Source organism: Salvia miltiorrhiza, chromosome 5, assembly GCF_028751815.1.
Source record: "Salvia miltiorrhiza cultivar Shanhuang (shh) chromosome 5, IMPLAD_Smil_shh, whole genome shotgun sequence".
Taxonomy (NCBI): Eukaryota; Viridiplantae; Streptophyta; class Magnoliopsida; order Lamiales; family Lamiaceae; genus Salvia; species Salvia miltiorrhiza.
The window spans coordinates 20,333,012-20,354,124 of record NC_080391.1 but is presented as its reverse complement, the minus strand read 5'-3'; the positions used below and the strand labels follow the sequence as shown (position 1 = coordinate 20,354,124).

The 21,113-nt window shown below is 36.6% G+C and overlaps 2 protein-coding genes across 3 annotated transcripts; one reads left to right on the top strand and one right to left on the bottom strand.

Annotated features, from left to right (window-relative positions):
* Positions 1-2,706: 2,706 nt before the first annotated feature.
* Positions 2,707-4,748, bottom strand: LOC130986625 (aldehyde oxidase GLOX-like). Its single transcript, XM_057910084.1, has one exon. It carries the CDS (start codon positions 4,556-4,558, stop codon positions 2,951-2,953), a length of 1,608 nt encoding a protein of 535 aa, XP_057766067.1. The 5' UTR covers positions 4,559-4,748; the 3' UTR covers positions 2,707-2,950.
* Positions 4,749-5,921: 1,173 nt separating this feature from the next.
* LOC130986624 (uncharacterized) lies at positions 5,922-11,590 on the top strand. Of its 2 annotated transcripts, XM_057910082.1 has the most exons (8): positions 8,677-8,906; positions 8,991-9,090; positions 9,176-9,888; positions 10,008-10,251; positions 10,321-10,450; positions 10,538-10,861; positions 10,950-11,057; positions 11,136-11,590. In XM_057910082.1, exons 3-8 carry the CDS (start codon positions 9,858-9,860, stop codon positions 11,517-11,519), a joined length of 1,221 nt encoding a protein of 406 aa, XP_057766065.1. In that variant the 5' UTR covers positions 8,677-8,906; positions 8,991-9,090; positions 9,176-9,857; the 3' UTR covers positions 11,520-11,590. The 2 variants fall into 2 exon arrangements, with proteins under 2 accessions (XP_057766066.1, XP_057766065.1); XM_057910083.1 differs by lacking the exons at positions 8,677-8,906; positions 8,991-9,090; positions 9,176-9,888 and adding exons at positions 5,922-6,252; positions 6,361-6,414.
* Positions 11,591-21,113: the final 9,523 nt, after the last annotated feature.

Genomic DNA, 21,113 nt, shown 5'->3' with positions numbered 1-21,113 from the left:
TAGTGACTTTTGAGATTACCACGTAGAATTGTCCATAACTAAAAATATGTTTCAGAGGGTATAATCCTACATTTGAAAGAGTTTGTCCATGACTTTTATTTATTGTTGACATAGCAAAACAAACACTCATAGGAATTGCATTCTCTAGAACCGAATTGGGAATTTAGTGAAATGCGATGAAATCGTAATCATTCTAGCTATAGAAAACTTCTTGCGCGCATTTTTTCCTGAAATGAGTTTGCCTTCACTTAGGCGTTCCCCAAGTTGAGTTACTATCAGTCTCGTGCCATTGTAAAGTTCATTAGATTGATCATATATTTTAGAAGCGCGATTATGCATTCCTCTTTCAATTTAATCTCATGATTGGACAATCCTGAACACTTGACTGTGTCGAGATATTCAACCGAGAAACCTGTTCATCGAGGTCAATTTGTCCATCTTCTTTGCAAATATTGTCTGAACTTAGATAAACTCTTTCTTAATTTGGTAGATATTAGAGACATGACGTAATCATTTATCGTATCAATCATCTCATTAGTTAGTGGGGGCAAAGTCATATATATTAAAGTAAATCATGTACGTTTTAAATTGAAATTGTAAAATTTGATGTCATAAAGTATAATATTACAATAATCATTACAACCTCAAATTACAAATAATGTATTTTCTATTTTTCGTGTACGGATATAAATAAAATTTTATTGATCAGTGGAAAATTAGTATAATGATTTTAGATATTCAATAGTTTTTAGATATATAATGATTTTTAGATATTTAAGAGTTTTTGGATATGAAAATTGATTAAAAAATTTTAAAAAATAAGAATGAATGAGAATTGAGGAAAATTAGAATGGAGTGATTATAAGACGCCACGTAGGATAGAATTTATTTTGTTGGAATATTTATATAATGATTTTTTAAATATTTAATTTTTAAATATATCATGACTTTTAGATTTTTAATGGTTTTTAGATATATAATGATTTTTAGATATTTAATAGTTTTTGGATATAAAAATTGATTAAAATTTGAAAAAAAATAAGAATGAATGAGAATTGAGGAAAATTAGAATGAAGTGATTGCTTTAATATATATATATATATATATATAGGGAGAGGTTCAAATAAGAACCACTAATAAAATAAGAACAGAGAACCATTTTAAGCCATTCGATCATCAAGATCTACGGTGGATGCATCATCTTGGTGGATGGATGCAGATGCTGGGTTCGAATCCTGAAGGGAGCAAAAAAATTATTTTTTTTGGATGCATTAAATTTAATAGCGGATGCATTAATTTGTATAACAGATGCAATAATTTTATTGGTTCTTATGTTCTCACGATAATTGTGGTTCTCACTATAACCGCACCCTATATATATATATATATATATATATATATATATATATATATATATATATAGATTCTTGTTGTTCGGTTCTAAAACTATTTTTTAGACATGAAGGAATATTAACAAATTATATACCGACGATGCTCTAGGGATGGTTCCGTTTTAATTAGTTATTTGAATAATTATAGTGATTTCTCCTTTTAAATAATTAGTAATTTTATGGACTGGAAATTAATTACGAATAAATAAATGCGACCCATTCAAGCTCCCTACTTCAAAATTATAATAAATGTAGAATTTAAGTTTGTAGGATTGTTCTACATACTATATTTTAATAATTCCATTTGCTCGGGGTCAGGGTAAATGACAAACGAATATTAAAGAACTTCTATATATATAAATTATTCGATTAAATAAGAAATTGATAATTATTTTAATTAACAGTCAAAGGTAATTATCAGCGGGAAGAAGGACAACATGGTCTAAAGAATGGAGTAAAGTCGCTTTTAAATTCCATCTCTCAACAGATATATATATATATATATATATATATATATATATATATATATATATATATATATATATATATATATAATATTCCATTGGGATTACTACTTTTTGTGAAATCATGAGACTAATCAATAAGACAATATATAGTGTCGAATTAAGATACGTAATACATAGTGTTGAATAACGATATTCAAAAAATTAGTAAAATTTTTGCTATCTCCACGATTCGAATTTAGCTATATAAAATTTCCCCCCTCCAAATAAATATAGTCATAGAATACATTAAATCAACATTTATAAATCAATCTAAGATCTCAACACATATAGTGGATCTCATTACAACGCTCCCCTAATAATATAGTGTGTGTATATATATATATCCTATTTTTTTTATCATTTTCGAAATTTAAATAAACGAGTCACATGATTGGTCTAAAATATGTTGTTTTTTACAATTATTACTTCATCATGAATTCATCTTTGTTTAGTCAGTCTATGGATAGAATGGCCAGTGGAGGGTACTGGACATAATAAATTTATTTATTTATGGATGCAACTAAATATTTCATTCGTTCATAAAAAATATATCGTAGCTTAATAATATGAGTTTTAATAATATATATTTTGAGTGAAAAAAGAATCAATTCTTTTTATAAATATTAATTATATATGAATAAGTTTTTAAATATAAAGAGAAGTGTATAAAAATAAAACACTATATATAATTTTTATGGATAAACAAAAATGATAAAAATATCATAGTTTTTGCAGAAAGAAGAATATTTAATAATATATTTGTAATACGAGGTCAGCTATATATATATATATATATATATATATATATATGAAGTGGCAAACGACTAATATTTTCATTTCTTGATTGGGGAGGAAAAGGATCGTGGTTGCGACTTACTCCACCACGCAACAAACCATCAATTTTCATTGCATTTGCAAATAAAAAAACAATAAATCACAAAACAAAACCAAAACAGAAATCACACACTTATCCTGATCGATCCTATAAAGTCAATCCAATCTTTTGATGTATATGATATTAACAAAAGAATGTACGTATATATCTAAAATCCTTTAATTTATTTGGACCCAAATACCCTCGCTAGGAATATTGTGATGAACCACAAACAAAAGATAGTATCCGGGTGGTGCAAGATTGGGCGAACCCGGTGTGACGACCCGAATTTGATTCGAACTGGCGTTTAGCGTTACGTTCCCTCCACCTAGCACCAACATCCTCTGATTCATCGAAAACGAGTGAGTTGCGAATGAGGGTGCCACCATTGTAACTATAACCGAATCCCCATCAACTTGACCCGAGCCCACGCTGAAACCTACTACCAGTTGTTGCGCGTACCCAATTTTGAACTGTGAGGCCGGAGAAATAATCTGCGGCCGCGTGCGAGCAAACGATGAGTTCAAGTAAGGAGGAGAGAATGCTTCTAAAGTTAAATCGGTTGGGAATTCAACTCCCGTGAAATTGTAGAATATATGAGGATTACTGCCGCCCACCAGGATCCGCCCATCACGTAGTAATATTGCGGTCGAGTGGTACAATCTGGGAGTGGCGCTCCAGCTCTGGATCTCGAATCTCGACCCGACCGGATTGTCGGGTCGGTAGATAACCGGCGCGAGAACCGGGTCCCTACCCAACTCCCATCCGGCCGTGCCCGAACCAGCCCCGTTGATGATCAAGACATCACCATTGGGTAACAAAACCATATCCCCCATGACCCGCGGACCGGGCATGGTCTCCATGGCCCACTGGGGGTTCGGGTCATTGATTCGAATCCTACCGCATGTGTCCAGCGCCGCCACGAAGTTTCCATTATTACCGCTGAGAAATGCTCCTTTAGGGGCACCCCCGCACACCAAAACTTGAGCTGCGGAGCTGCTCTTCAATGGCAGCAAAACTGCAGAACCGGAGCTGGGATAGCTTCTCGGATCCCCGCCGGGGATGGTCGGGTAAGTCTTCACCACCACGCCTTTGGCGTAATCGAGCAAAACAGCTCGATTGTTGGCGAAAATGAAGAGATTTCCATCCACATTCAAGAAAACGAAGGGGTAGAGGTTATTCTCAACCCTAGGATCATTCGTCTCAACAAGAAACGGCAGGTTGCGCGGCCTCTCGGCTTCGGATCTCCTCGGGTAGAACTCGTAGCTGAACTGGCGGCGGCCGCCGACGATGATGACCCGGCCGTCGGGGAGGATGTGGTTGGTGGCGTACCAGCGGCGCAGCGCGAGGGCGGGGTTGATCTCCTGCCAGTCGCAGGAGGCGTCAGCGGCAGCGCAGGGCTTGTAGAGTCGGGAGGCGCGATCGCCGTCGTTGTAGCCGCCGGTCTGGAGGACGGTGCCGTTGGGGAGGACGGCGGCGGAGGAGCACCAGGTGTCGGTGAGCACGGTGAGGGGGCGGACGGAGTTGGATGCCGGGTGGTACTCGACGGAGTGGGCGGTGCAGTCGACGGGGAGGGCGGTGTCGTTGGGGTCGCGGCGGCACCTGCCCGCGGGGAGGGAGATGTTGGAGGCGCCGAAGTCGGTGCGGTCGAAGATGAGGACGCGGTCGGTGAAGAGGAGCTGCATGTGCATGGCGGATACGCCGATGTTCGGGTGGAGGAGGCCCCACTCGCCATTGGCGGCGCGTGGGAGCAGGAGGAGGACGAGCAGGATTAGTGGTGGGGGCATGTTTGGATTGGAAGGAGATGGGCCGGAGGTGGTGGTGATGGCATGGGGTTTATATTGTACAATTCTAGAGATCACCACACGCAAGCTACCGGCGCGTGGGATTAATTTTCCAATTTCTTTAACCCACGGCAGTCGGCGTGGTTGATACAAAATGAACGCCAGATGTGAATCGTAATCTAAAAAACTATAAAATCGTGAATTTTGATTTTGTTTTTATTTAATAATTCATTTTTAATAGATTCTTTATTATGTTTCAATTTTTATTAAAAAATAATATAAAATGATCAAAATTAATTCTGGTTTTTATAACCTGTACTAAAAACTTCAATCCTTAATCAAGTCTTAAATTTATGAGTAGCTTATTATATCTTTCATGTCCTGAACTGAAAAATAACTATCCTTTTGGGTCTAAACCAATAAAACTTATATGGAATTAAAGATAATAGAAAATTTATAAACTATTTAAACTTAACTAAAGATAATGTACTAAATAACGTAGTATTAAGATTTTAGCGTAGTTCATGTAGATGTATAGGGTTGGAATGGACAATTAATGGTTTAAAATAAATAACTAGTCTAGCGTCCTTGGCCAACTTAATGTTATGCTTTTCTAAAAATAATCCTTCTTAATATTAATAAAAGATAAAATCTTGAACTAGCTAGACAGAGGAAATTCATTTTTCTATTTATCGTCATTTTCATTTTTTTTCAGCTTTTAATTTATAATTATCTATAGCATATATAGACTTTCATTCTTAATCATGCATTGGTCTTTTTAATTTGTCTAATGGCGTGGAGGTATAATGGTTACATTTTTTATTTGAATTGGGAGATGGGGGAAAATGAATTCAAGGCCTCTTTATTAATATATCGAATTTTTATTCGAATGGATGCATCATGGCACACTTATTTAAAATAATGTGTTTTTTTAGTAGATTTGACATAATTACTTTTACTAATTTTGAAACCCCTCTCTCTCAATCAAATTGTTGGACTAACATTAAATTATGGGAGAAAACCCATCAAATGAACCGTCAGGTATGGCTTTCCAGAAAAATATTAGTAATCAAAATCAATTAATATTTTTTAGGCCCTCAATTAATGATTAATTAATTTTTCTATAGAGTGTTCATAAAAGGGAGTCAAGAATCAACGATGAAAAGTAACATAAAATTAATCAATTGACTCTCTCTATTACAAAAAATATATGTTCTCAAATGTTTGATATAAGTATATAACTAAGGCACGTTATCAAAGGCATACATATGTCAATTAACACTACAAAAAAACGCGTGTTTACCGGCGTAAACTACCGGCGGTGCTATTGCCGTCGGTACACAACGGCGGCACGGCGGCGGCATTTCAGGCGACCCGAACCTTCGAAATTACCGGCCAGTTACCGACGGCAAACCCGCCGACGTTAACTAGCGACGGCGACGCCGCCGTTAAGTTTTGAATATTCAATAAAACATTATTTTAACACAATTACCGACGGCGTTGTTGCCGTCGCTAGATAGCGGCGGCACTTGCCCTCGGTAATGTCTAATATTAGGGCACGCGTAACCTCCTTTTTTCAGTTCTGCGCAAAACAGATCCCCCCCACCCCCCGCCGCTTCTGCTGCTGCCTGCTGCTGCCACCAGCCGACCGCCGCCGCCGAACCCCGCCGCCGACCGCCGCCGTGCCCAGCCGCCCGGTAACTCTCTTTCTCTCTCTCTCTCTCTAGATATCATTTAATTTTAATTATATATATATATATATATATAATTTTTAAATTTAATTTGACTTATATTCTTTATTTTAGTTCGACGATTTCGTTTCGCCGCTTTCTTCACGACACCCGCCGGAAACCACCACCGTACGTACGCTTCTCTTGTTTAATTATTTATTTATGAATTTTTTTATGTATTTATATGTTAATTAAATAGATTTATTTGTTATATATAGTTAATAATTAATTTATAATTAGCTTTGTTTATAAATAAATTATATGAAGCATGAATAATTTTAAATTATATCAAGCATGATTAATTTTAAATTATATATATTAATCAATTAGTATATGTTGTTAGTTTAATTTTAAATTATGAAGCATGATTAATTTTAAATTATATTTTAAGTTGTTAATTTGTTAGAATAATTTATATATGTTGGATAATTTTGTTAAATTAAATGTTATGTGCTATGTGTTTATGAAATGTTATATTATTATATATATATATATATTGTGGGATAGATTTAATCAATTTCTTAAGGATCTTCTCCCTTTGGGATAGAAATTGATATAATCTTAAGGATCTTCTCCCTACAAATGATTGTTTTTAATTTAATTACCATGATTTTTATTGCTTTTATTTGTATTGTATTATTGCTTCGACATTGGGGGGTCGGGTAGACCTAGTATAGGCTTAGTAAATTAGGACCACTATGGTCACTATAGTTGCTGGTAGAGTCGAGCACTTGGTAGTTAGGATAGTGGGGTTATGCTGTCGAAATTTTGTTAGATTTCAAGTAATTTATTATGTTTTATTTGTTTTTTTCAATTAGAATTTGCAAGAATGAGTGATAATCGTACGTGGATGTACGCGAGATACAATGATCGTACCGCATTTGAAACGGGGCTTGAGTTTTTCCTTGAGTGGGCGTTCAATCAAACGGCGTACACAGATGGACAAGGTAACATTAGGTGCCCGTGTAAGAAGTGCAAGAATCAAGCGTATTTAGATGTACCTACGGTCAGAGAACATGTTAGTAGGCGTGGATTTGTCCTGAATTACAAAGTTTGGGTTTGTCACGGGGAAGCACCGCTGTCTATGCCGAGAGAACATGCTATAATGAATGAGGATGATGGATTATACAATAACTACGAAAGGATGGTGCATGACCATGCTGGACCTAGTAATTATCAAGATCCTCCAAATCTGGAGCAGCCGCCCAATAATGACGCTCAACAGATTTATAACATGTTGGATGCAGCGGATACTCCATTGTACGCAGGATGTGACACGTACTCACAATTAAGTTGGATGACTCAATTCATGAGCATAAAGACTGAAAGCCACATGTCAGAGAGGACTTACAATCAGATGTCTTCGATGATGAAAGCTGCTTTACCAGAGGGTAACAACTGTCCAGAAGACTTCTATAGTACGAAAAGAAATCTACGTGGTTTGGGTTTGCCAGTAGAGAAGATCGATTGCTGTGTTAATAACTGCATGTTGTATTGGGGGGAAACTAGTGAGCTACATAGTTGTATGTTCTGTGACCAATCACGATATAAGGACAGCTTGCGTGCATCTGGGAGTCGCAGAAAGAAACAAGTGCCCGCTAAACAGATGCACTATTTTCCCTTGACGCCCCGATTGCAGAGATTGTTTGCATCTCCTGCAACTGCTGAACATATGCGGTGGCATGCGACCTCCACAGACGATGGGATAATGCGCCACCCGGCCGACTCTCCGGCATGGAAACATTTGAATTCAGTCTTTCCTGGATTCGCCGATGAGATCAGAAATGTGAGATTGGGCCTCTCTACAGATGGTTTTGCCCCATTTGCACAATCAGGGCGTCAATATTCTTCTTGGCCAGTTATTGTCACGCCGTATAACCTGCCTCCGTGGTTGTGCATGAAAGAACAATTCATGTTCCTCACAGTCCTCGTGCCTGGCCCATCAAACCCAAAGATGAAGTTGGACGTATTCTTACAGCCATTGATACACGAGTTAAAATCTCTGTGGGAGGTTGGTGTGAACACTTACGACATATCGTTGAAGCAAAATTTCCAGATGCGAGCAGCTCTGATATGGACTATCAGTGATTTTCCAGCGTACGCTATGTTGTCTGGGTGGGGTACAGCTGGGAAATTGGCATGTCCACATTGCATGGAGAATACAGAAGCATTCACTTTGCCGATGAGTGGAAAACAATCGTGGTTTGATAATCATCGGAAGTTCTTACCTCCTAACCATGTGTTTAGGAGAAACAAAACTTCATTCTTGAGGAATAAGACATGCAATGTTGGTCCACCAGAACAAAGATCAGGAATACAAATCTTGAATCAAATCGAGGGGTTAGGCTTCGTGAAGGTTACCGAAGACTTCGATGGCAGGAACGCTCAACCTTCTCTTCGTTTTACTTTGAAGATCAAATATCTACAAAGTGGACAACTTTGCCTCGCAATATTGAGATGCCCGTTGCTGAAAATGATGATCCTCTTTGTCTCGCCATATTCAAACCTATTGGGCGTTCACTTGGCCGAGGGACGAAGAGATACATGGATGAGCGCGAATGGCATGCTGCACACATGTATATTTTGAGCAATTGTGCAGAGGTTGCAGAGACATATAGCAAGTGAGTATTCTCGTTCAATTTACGTATAAGAAGTGTTCATCATATATAGGTGTTAACATATTTATTTGATTCTTTGTATCCAAGGATCTTCAAGGAGGAAAAACGATATGCAAATCCTTACATGACTGATGCAGAGTTTGAAGTCGCGTTTCACAACGAGTTTATTCTGTGGTTTAACCATTACGTAAGAGACGATAAATTTATGTTAAATATACATTTACTTACTCTAAAATTGGCTAGCAAACTTAAATGATATTTGTGTGAAACAGGTTTGTCGTCCTTGTAACGACGAGTTGAACCCTTATATTAGATCGCTTGCAGCTGGACCATTAAGGGAGATTGAAACATACTCCGGCTATTTCGTGAATGGCTACAGGTTTCACACAACTGATCATGATAGAGAGAGTGCGACTGTGAACAGTGGCGTTTGCATAAAAGGTTCGGTCTATGGTAGTGATAGAGATGTGCTAGACTTTTATGGGCGTCTGCAAGAGGTTTGCGTGCTGGAGTATCCGGGGTATCCAATTAAGCAGACAGTCTTGTTCAACTGTGAATGGTATGACTTGTCGGCTCAGGGAACTTCTATTGATACAGACTTCAAGTTAGTTTCACTGAACCACACACGAAGATATAAGAAGTATGATCCCTTTGTTTTGGCGAGTCAAGTAGTTCAAGTGTTTTACTGTCCCTATCCCAGTACGAACCAATCAAAGAAAAATTGGTGGTCAGCATGCAAAGTCAACGCAAGATCTAAGGTTGAAGTGTCTACTGCAGCATCTACATCAACATTAGATCAACCATTTCAAGAAGAAGTGGTTACTATTATGCCTACTCACACAAGTGTAGGCATTGAACAACCACTTCTCCTTCATCCCCTCGGTGGAGTCGTTGAGATTGAAGATGACGATGAAGCAGAAGACGATGATTCCCCGTTGACATCTAACGATAGTGATGATGATAGTAGTGATGCTTATGAATAAATGTAAATGCACATTTTGGTTGAATTTGATTGCAAATTTGTTATGTTTATGTTTATGTTTGTTAGTTACTGTTAATGTTACGTTTCGTGAAAGCGTTTGTTAATTTAATTGTATGCAACAGGCATCATGTCTACCTCTCGAGGTTTGTTGGGATTTGGGAGGCGATATGGCGTTAATGCGCCAGAAGCTACAGCAGATACATCTGATGGGTCTGGGACGCATATTTCTGGGACTCCCGAGACTCCCCAGGCTTCTAGTAGTTCACGGGCTAGAAGGCCTAGGGGCCCTACAGCTGCCGCTATCAGAGAGAGAGAGGTTAAGGCACCTGATGGGAGGACGGTATTTCAGAGGCATCCTGAGACTGGGTAAGTACATTAGTTAAAATTATTGTTTCTCGTACACCATGATTAAGTTAATCAATTACTTGTACACAGTGTTTTGTTGGAGCCCACTGGCCTGTCCAAAGCTTGCACGTGCACATTTAAGATGTTTGAAAACCCAGGCGGGTACACATGGAAGTTGACGCCCCCGGCGATGAAGGATAAATTTTTTGATGAATTACAGGTACAATTAAATTTATAATACATATAAATATATCATATTAAATTGTTAAAATGTTTGATATTAAATTAATTATCTTTCTTTCAACAGAAAGAGTTTACGTGGCAGCCCGATGATGAGCATGACGTGAGGATCATGTGGGAGACAAAAGCCCGCAAAAGGTACTCCGACATGATGAGCGACTACAAGACAACTCTCAAGCAGTGTATCAGCCAAGGGAGAGAGATGTCTAGGCCTGCCTGGATGACTCCCGATTTCTGGACTGGACTCCGGGATTACTGGCATCAGCCCGAGGTTGAGGCTGTTTCAACTCGAGCTCGTGCCAACCGGATGTCCGAGCCCGATGGGGAGGGTACAGGGATCAGTAGGCACGTGGGCGGGTCCCAGTCGACTCGTATCCTGCAGCAGTATATGGTATGTAATTAACAAATAATTAAGTATATAAATTAAATTAATATATTGACTAATATAACTTATTTATCTTATATAAATGCATATACAGAGCTTGGATCCTGGTACTCCCCAGGATGCACCGAACTATGCCACCTTCCTCCGCCTCCACACGTACGCCGACGGAAGTTATACGTCGGAGAGAGATGCTAGAATTGACGTAAGTGTTTAAGTTTATTCAAATATTTAGTGAATGTATTTATTTTCTAACAATTATGCATTGTTATGTATGTATTAGGCCGAGGTTCATCGACTGGCCGCTGCCACAGGACGACAGGAGCGGCTAGACGAGGTGTATTTGGAGGTGGTGCAAATTGATAGGTCACGGATCTACGGCGTCGGGAGTGCCGGGCAGAGTCAGGCTAGTAGGGGGTCTATCCGCAGCACGGGCACTTCTGCGGTGTCTCAGCAGCTTTATGAGACACGGATCTCCACGCTGGAGGAGCGATTGGCGGCAGAGCAAGCACAACGCCAACAGATAGAGGAGCGCATGGCGGCAGAGCAAGCAGAACGCCAACAGATGCAGGACCGCGTGGCTCAATTGGAGGCGTTTATGATGATGTATAAGGCTCCGCCACCTCCACACCCTGATGCCGATGATGATGATGATGATGATGCTTAGACTTATGTTTATGTTTTCAAACAAAATTACATTTGCACTTTCTTTTCAAATTTATGTTTTATTGAACTATATATTTCAAGTGCTTTAATTATTAAAACTATAAATGTTTTATATATTTATGGCAATGATGATGATGATTGCATTTAACATAAACAAATAAATTCAAATCACATTATAATAACCAAATTAAAACACTTTTGGTGTATTAATGTTAAAAAAAAAAAAAAATTAATTAATTAATTAATTAATTAATTAATTAATTATTAAATATTAATTAAATATTTTACCGACGATAAAAATAAGGACCGAAACGAACTCGCTCACTAATTAACAACATATTTAAGGTATTATCTCCACATATTCAAAAATTATAATTATATGAGTGAGTATATAGCATTTAAATGAATTAATAGATGTAGATATATCAATAATACGAGTGTTCTGTACTGGTGATCACTCGAAAAGAATTTCAAAGTTAAGCGTGCTTGACACATAGCACAAGCAAGATGGGTGACCCACTGGGAAGTCGGGTCGCCGACTGGGAAGTTCGTCTAAAGTATGCAATACCGTATAAATACGGAAATAAATTGTGGATATACAATATACAATAAAATAAATAAATAAATAAATAAATAAATAAATAAAATAAAATAAAATAAAAAAATAAAATAAAAAATATTACCGTGGGCAAAACGCCGTCGGTAGTTACCGACGGCAATTTCCCCTCGGTAAATACCCGGCCATCCTCCGGCGTGAACCACCGGCCGGCGGTTGATTTTTACCGACGGCGATTCGCCGCCGCTAGTTAGCGGCGGTAATCGCCGTCGGTAGTTTTCCGGCAAGGTCAGCCGGACTCCGGTGGCTCTCTACCGACGGCAAGATAGCCCTCGGTAACTAGCGGCGGTGTCTGCCGCCGCTATTTCTCCGGCTAGGCTCCGCCGTTTAACGGCGACAATTCCGGCGGCAGCGCCGCCGTTAACTGCCGACGGCGGATGTTCGCCGCCGTTATTGTCGTTGCCGACGAACCGTTTAGCGGCGGGAGATTGCCGCCGTTATCGCCGCCGGTAACACTATTTACCGGCGGCCGTCTTTTTTTACCGACGGCATTTAGCCGTCGGTAATCAGCGCTTTTTTTGTAGTGTAATGGTGCCAGGTATATTTCTAAGGGTGCCCACTAAAAGATAATCTAAAACACAATATATAGGACTTCAAAAATAAAATTAGAAGTTAATACCACTCTTTTTATAGAAGTACAATATTATTTTAATTTCATCACTACAATCCAAAATAAAAACATGGAGATGATCTAATCGATCCCACTTCAATAGGGATACGACGATGTAAATAAAGCACCCTATAACTACTCGACGGATCATGGGTTGGGCTTTTGGGCCTTTACCCCGATTCGGATAATTTAGTGGACTTCATATTGGATCTGGCCCATTTAAATATAATACAGGACTCGTATGTATAATAGATTGTGTGTTCTGTTTACTGTTTTAGGGGATCGTATAGGGTAATTCTATTCCTAGCATCCATTTTGCTCTCTATATCCCCTTATTTAATAAAATATTAATAATATTTATATATAGACTATTTTACCCTCAATCGCCATTCTTTTTCTTTCTTGACGTGAGTTTAACACCATTGATCGTATAGGGTAATTCTATTCCTAGCATAATGTGGAGGGGCATTGGAGTAGTCTTTGGAAGCTTACTGTTCCGCCTAAAGTTAAGAGCTTCCTTTGGCGTGCGGCTAGGGAAAATCTCCCCTCAAAGGCGAGACTCTTGTCGAAGGGTGTGACGGTTGATAGTGATTGTCCTATTTGTTTGTTTGGGTATGAAAATCTGTGGCACTTCTTTCTGTTCTGCCCGTTTGCGGAGGACTGCTGGAGAATCAGTCGGCTGAGCAGAGAGTTAAATCCCCTAATCTCTGCTAGTGAATCCTTTGTGCAGTTTTTGTTTCATATTGTTGAGCACCCAGATTCCTCTTTCAAAACTAGAGTTTGTATGTTACTCTGGCAAATCTGGAATGATAGAAATTGTAAGGTCTGGAACAATAAGTCTCCTGTCCTGGCGGCTTCGGTTATGGCAGCAGCCTCGACGTGGGCCGAGTGGAGTTCGGTGCGAGCTTCTGCAGCTCGTTCGAGTCCCCAGCAGATCGCTACGGCTGTCTGTCTTGGCTGGCATCCCCTTCCTCCTGGTGTTATTCAGTGCAATGTTGATGCCGCCTTTCTTGATGAGGAAAAGATGATGTGTTTAGGAATGGTTGTCAGGAATCACCATGGGGAGTTTGTCGTGGGACGGTCCATCATCTTACCAGGATGCTGGAGTGTGGAGGAGGGGGAGCTTATCGGCATCAAGGAAGCTTTGTCGTGGATCAAGGAGTTGGGTTTTCTCAAGGGTGTGTTGGAGTCGGATTGCAAACGGGCTTGTGATGCGATTGGTTCGGCAGAGAGGAATATTTCTGAATTGGGCGTCTAGGCCTCTTTGTGTCGAGCTGAGCTCGCTTTGCTTCTGGATCTTAGTCTTTGTTTTGTCAAGCGTGAGTATAACGCGATCGCTCATTGTATAGCGAAAGTTGCGAGAGATTTTACTTCACATCATGTTTGGACTGAACCCCCGGTCTTTGTGGCGGGTCTTTTCCATATCCCATGTTCTTGTGAGCAATAAAAGATCTATCTTTTTTCCTAAAAGAAAAAAGATATATATATATATATATATATATATATATACAAATTGTGAAAAATAAAATTTTGCTACCTTTGGGATTCGAACTCAGGACCACAAATTCATCCAACAGGGTTACAAATCAATAAGAATCATTTTCAGCCCTTAGATCATCAAGATCTACGGTTGATTTATCATCCAGTTGGATGAATTCATGGTCCTGAGTTCGAATCCCAAAGGTAGCAAAATATTATTTTTCGCAATTCATACTTGTATACAACGAATTTATACGTGTTCTACATAAAATTCATATATTTTTTCTAATTCTTATTTCTTATTTTAAGAGGTTCTCTCACGGTAGGCCTCCCCTATATATATATATGAACCCTATATATATTCAAGAAAGGACCAATAAATAAAATAAGAACGAAGAACCATTTTCAGTCATTCGATCATCAAGATCTACGGTGGATGCATCATCTTGTTGGATGAATATAGATCCTGGATTCGAATTCTGAAGGGAGCAATTTTTTATTTTTTTCGAGTGCATTAATTTTAACACCTATATATATATATATATATATATAGAGAGAGAGAGAGAGAGAGAGAGAGAGACACGGGGGAGGGGGGAGGAAAGAGGGGATAAGGAGGAGAGTTAGGCTAAAAACAGTTTAATCTAAATGGTTGCGATTTAATCTTAGAGAAATCATATCTAAATGTATGTATGAATTCATTGTGTAAATGTCTGAACTTCGAAAAAAAAATCGCTACCTATGAGATTCGAACTCAGGACCATGAATTTATCCAATAAAGTGATGAATCTACTATAGATCTTGATGATCTAAGGGTAAACAATGATTCATATTTTATATTTTAAGATATTTTTTTTATTTTGGTTATATATATTAATTTATAAATATGGCACATACCACTCAACTGCTACACATAAAATGTTTTAAAAATCTACGATAATAAATAAAATTATATTCATAGCAGGTAAGCATAAGCGCAGATGTGCCCAAAAAAATCGAAACCGTTAAACGTCTCGAAATCAAAACCGCGATCAACGGTTTTGAACCGTAATTGTAATCGTGTCCGAACTGTCCGATTTTGGTTTTAGTTTTGTCAAACCAGCGGTTCACGGTTTTGAATCCTAACCGTTAATTTATTTATTATTATTATTATTAATAATTTTTTAAGCTCAAGTCTTATTTTATATTTTTTTCAAAAGAAATTGTATTTTTTTTCCATTGGTTGCTAAAATTGTAATTTTCCATCTTTAAGTTGTAACTTTGTAATACTCCTTCCGTCTCACAAATCTTGACACGTTTGGTTTCGGCACGGGAATTAAGGAGTTGTAGATTAGTGTTTTAAGTGTGTACGTAATAAAATATAAAAATGATAAAGTAGGATAGAGAAGATAATAAAGTGATAAAATAGGAGATAGAATGTGATAAAGTAGGAAAGAAAATGTAGTAATTGTTAGTACTACATTTAGAAACGTGTTAAGATTAGTGGGACGGTTCAAAAATGAATACGTGTCAAGATTCGTGGGACGGAGAGAGTACAATTTGTAATAAAATCAACGTAAATTTGTACTTAATACATTGTTTCTTTTATTTTGATATGTGCTTCATATATTTCTACTCAACAACACATAAAATAATAATAATAAAATAAAATAAATCAATTCGGACGGTTCAAAATTGAAACTGGAACCTGGAACCTTCAGTTCAAGGTTCGAATCGAAATCGTATCGTCTCTTACACGGTCCAGTTCCGATTCTATAATTTGAAACGGTCGAATCGCGATTTCGATCCAATTCAATTTGGAACCGAAACCGTGAATACTAGTGCATAGACTCATCATAGCACATACGCCTAATTATTATTTTTAATTTCTTTTCCACAGAAAAATTTAATTCTGATGGGCTTGCAATGGGGACCAAGACCCCAATTACCTCATACTCCCTCCGTCCCATTAATAGTATCTCATTTCTTTTGGGCACGAAAATTAGTGTAGAAAGTAGATAAAGTAGGTTAATGGAAATTATTTAAATATTAGGTATAAAGAGATGATATTGTCATAAAGGAAATGAGACACTACTAATGAGACAACTTAAAAGAAAAGTGAGACACTACTAATGGAATGGAGAGAGTATATGCTCAAAGTGGCCCAAAATTTGATTATATTCTTTGAATCAGCAAAGTAGAACTGAATATTGTAAAAATAGAATGTCGTGTATGTGGTAAAAAGTATATAGAAGATATTCTACATGCACTACATTATTCAGTGGGATCCAATTCTTGAGATGTCATATATTGAGATCATAATACAAAGAGGGCCACTAAATTATCTAGCATGTATATAATGTATTAACACAAAACAATATATTTTTCGAAAAACACATTTAAAGGTCTCTATATTTTTCTTCTTTTTTTTTTACTAGATTCTTCTATATTTTTTTCAGTATACCTTTATACTATTATTATTGATTTCATTAGTTCCTTATTTAACGAAACTGATAAGTACATTAACTTTTTCGTTATCTATGAATATATTATGTTGAAGACAGTAGAAATAAAAAAGAAAATTTAATGTAAAATACACAAAGTTGAAACGAATTATAGTTTTACACTCAATCTTTGAAATTTGAAATAAAAATACATTAAATTTTAAATTTTTTATTTTCGTCCCAATTTAAAATTCCCCTTAAGTTTAGAAAAAAAAATTGCTACTATAACCTAACACAAGACTCATAACTCGTACACATAATGCATTTAATGAACTCCGCAATTCAACAATTTATGAAAATAAAACTTTGTCTCGCAATCAAACATTAATCTACAACAAAAAAAAAATTGTATTACACACAACCTTTGAAATTTACAATAAAATATACTCTCTCTATCCCATGAGTAATGTCCTAGTTTGTTTCGAGAATTTGTGTGGGTATAATTAAAGAGTAAAAAGAAAAATAAAAAGTGGTGGAGCCCACTTTTATTTTGTGAGAGAAATATAATTAAAGTGAAGATGATTACTCAAAAATAAAACAAGCCATGATTAATTAGACAACTAAAAAAATATGTTAAGATTAATGGAATAGAAGAAGTACTACTTTAGCGAAAAACAATTAGATTTCACTCTACTTAGTCAACTCTAGAACGAACACTACTTATATAGGATAATCTCAAAACTAGCCTTAGCCCCTTTTCATATGATTAAAACGGTAGATTGCGAGTTAAAATTGCTTATAACTCCAAAAGGCATTAAAGATCACAAAACATCCTCACTCAAACTCTCAAGCTCATGGTTTATGGAGATGGCATGCCTCAAGCTCATGTTCAAATGTTCAAGTGTAGACTCATCTCTTTCGAGTTCAAATCAACACAATAAAAATGTACAAAATGTTGTTCAATCAATCATTCTATTGTGGTATCGCCTCATCTTTAATTCACCTTTTTCCAAAGTTGGTGCTTGACCTCGCCGAAGAAGACGACCACTCTTTAGCAGCCGTTTCCAAACTATTATAGCTTCACTATGATATTTCTACTCCCATTAGTGACAACAACTTAATTTAACACCCACACCCACACCCACACCCACACATACACACACACACACACACACATATATATATATATATATAAATGTATGTATATATATATGTATATACCTTTTCAACTATATACTCCTCCGTCCATAAAGATTGTGTTATTTTCGTCCGTCCATAAAGATTGTGTACTGTTTCTCTTTTTTGGAGATCCCTTTTATACTTTAATCCTTATTCACACTCAATATTTACAAAATACCACCACTCTTTACTTTAATTATAATTTGGTGGGCCTAATACTACCATTTTACCACTATTATCACATCTTCCAACTATTTTATTAAAACTCGTGTCCTTCACTTCACCACACATTCTTTGTGGACGAAGGGAGTATTATTTATAGTGATATTTTATTATATATATTAAAATGATATAATAAAAATTCATAAAATATATTTTATATTTTAGATTTATAATTATATTTAAAAAAGTACATCGTATACTTAAAATTTAGAAAAAAGATAGCTCCAGTTTTTTTGTAAACTTATAAACAATATACGACTTTATATAGAAAAATATTACTAGGAATTTTGATATAATTTTTAAATGATTTAATAAATAATTGCCTATAATATTAAGCATTTAAATTTCATTTAAGTTACATCTCTCTAAACGAATTGAGTTGTGTCAAGTTTCAAAAGACGAATGGTGTGTAAATAATGACTTAGGCCCCGTTTGGTTTTCTGTTTGGGAATAATCAGGATAAAAATTAACCAGTTAAATTAGCGTGGATTATCACGAATTATTAACATTGGGTGAGTGTTTGATATCATGGTTAATTAATCCTAAATTATGTTTGGTATCCCTAATAATAGGATGGATAAGCAAATAAAATGACAAATCTGTCCTCTTTAATTTTTTGAAATTCCATCCCTAATCCTTATCTACGTAACCCTCGCCCCATTATGAAACCCACTTCCCCATTTCATTTTTATGAACCTATTAATAATTCTTATTAAATGGCCACATCCGAGAAAAATAATACACCAAAATCAATCATATTGAAATGGGCAGATTGACAAAACAGTCAAATATTTCACATAGTCCTTTTCACATAGTCCTCAAAAAACAAGCTCGATAGAACGACATCAGTGGATACATCACATTCCATCATATAACCAACAACAAATATAAACCTAACAGCATATAGCTAATTTCAATTTATGTGCAACAATAATAACTTCCAAACAGAGCATTTGATTCAAGTATCAGTTCCCAAAATACAAAATCAATTGGACACAAATCGTTTCTAAAATGCAGTTCACGGAAGCAGCTCACAAATGATTCTAAAATGCAGTCCACACATGCCGATCAGAAATGATTCAAAAATGATTCTAAAATGCAGGTCACAAATAGTTAGAATCTTGTAATCAAAGAAAACAAAATGCAATTCTAAAATTTAGCATTAGCATATTCAGATTTGGACACAAATCGTTTCTAAAATGATTCTGAAAACTTACTGGAACTGAATCACATTTACTCCCAAATCTGCAAATCCATTTCTACAAATTCAAAGGGAATGAAATTGGGGATATGGAACTAACCTTTGTGATTGTCGGGTTTGCCAAATCGTCACTCGTTATATTTCCCTACAATTATGGTCACAAAAATAGGAGTTAAAAACATAGCAGACTTGCTTTCGAAAAAACACAGACACAAGAAAATTTAAATTTATTATTTCACCCTATAACTTATAATCCCATAATTAAAAACTTCATAATCCATAGCCCCCAAATTAAAATCTCTACAACACATAGCCCCAAATAACATGATTTTTTTCCACATAACAAAATACGTTTCAACACCATCGAGCCATGAAGAAATTCCATTAAAACTTCAAAATTTCACACTATCTGGCAAAGGTTCAGAGAAAGTAGAAACTGAGCGAGAATGGAGAGCAAATTATGCCAATTTATCAGAAAAGATACAATAAATAAAACTCAACATAATATTGAAGAGCATATCCTATTCGAGTATAGCCGATAACACTTTTGGGGATCCTATTCAACATATTAACGTCTTCCATAGTTAAAGTCTGAACACTTTCTATAAAATCCAAAACGAGACCCCCTCCTGTTTCATTAATTCATTAAACCTTTTTCAGAAATCATAATTTTTTTTAGGCATAGCAGATTGCTTTCGAAAAAACACAGACACAAGAAAATTTGTTTCTTCCTTTCGAAAAAACACAGATTGCTTTCGAAAAAAACACAGGCATACCTGTTCTGGAAGACGCCGATGATTCCCCAATGTTGTTGTTCCACCAGATCTTCAGGTTTCCGATGAGTACCTCTGCAAGCCGCTGTGTTTCTTTCACCCACGAAGCTTCAGAGACGAATGGTAATGTTGGGCGAATGGTAATGTTGGGGGCAGTGAGAAACTAGGGCAAAAAAAAATTTCCTCGAAAATAGTGATAAGGGTAGCAAAAAATCAATACAGATTGGCGAGGTAAAATTTGTCGGAGGGGGGGAGGTCGGATAATTAGGCGGGGTTAATATGGAGAAATAAGACCGGGCCTTGGTATTAACCATGGCAAATCCGCATAAGTATAACAGAATACCAAACACAGTATAGTTCTAGATTAAATTAACTTATACAGGGTATAAACCAATACCAAACGGGCCCTTAAAGTGTTGTTATGTATAACCCTTTTAGAATTTCTCCATTGATAACTTGTTTGTTATGCATGATAAAGAGTTCGAATTTAGTATCACCCAGCCCACAAGCATGACTCTTCATCGGTTGTGACTGAGTTAGGAATTAAAATCTATCAGTATGGTGTGCTACATCGAACCCAATTTTTTTCTACTTTTTCACAACCTTGAAGTGTGCCATCGAACATTGAATAATTGGATGTTGCGACAAAAACTTGAAAGTAATTTTTCAATAATCAAAATCAACAACAACGAAAGTAAACTCACGAGCACAATATATTAAAAATTCACAAGTTATAAAAGTGTAACTTGTGACTTGTGAGTTTTGAATACTTTCAGGGTATTTACTTTGGAGAATTAATCTTGATAGATAAAAATAGTAAGACGAATCCCTTGTTTACTTTGATGGATTGAAACTTTGGGATATCCCAATGTCCTTGAAGCTAATTTTACTTGATAAGTTCTTATCCCATAAAAAAGGTGAGTTTGGAGAAATTATACTTTTAGGCCGCGTTTGATAGAGCAGTTATGGGCAAATTAGATAGGTAACATGGTTTATCCGTTCGTTTGATAGCATAAATACATAATAAGTCAGGCCCGAGTTTAGGGCAAGGGTCGCACTAAATTCACGGTTCCACCTTGATTCTAGATCCGCCGC

What these genes read in the sequence shown, in the direction of transcription:
- LOC130986625 (XM_057910084.1), bottom strand. Translation starts at nt 4,558, where the DNA reads ATGCCCCCACCACTAATCCTGCTCGTCCTCCTCCTGCTCCCACGCGCC.
- LOC130986624 (XM_057910082.1), top strand. Translation starts at nt 9,858, where the DNA reads ATGATGATAGTAGTGATGCTTATGAATAAAT. An exon ending in AGTGATGCTTATGAATAAAT is followed by an intron (nt 9,889 to 10,007) that starts GTAAATGCACAT and finishes TGTATGCAACAG; the next exon opens with GCATCATGTCTACCTCTCGA. An exon ending in AATTTTTTGATGAATTACAG is followed by an intron (nt 10,451 to 10,537) that starts GTACAATTAAAT and finishes TTCTTTCAACAG; the next exon opens with AAAGAGTTTACGTGGCAGCC.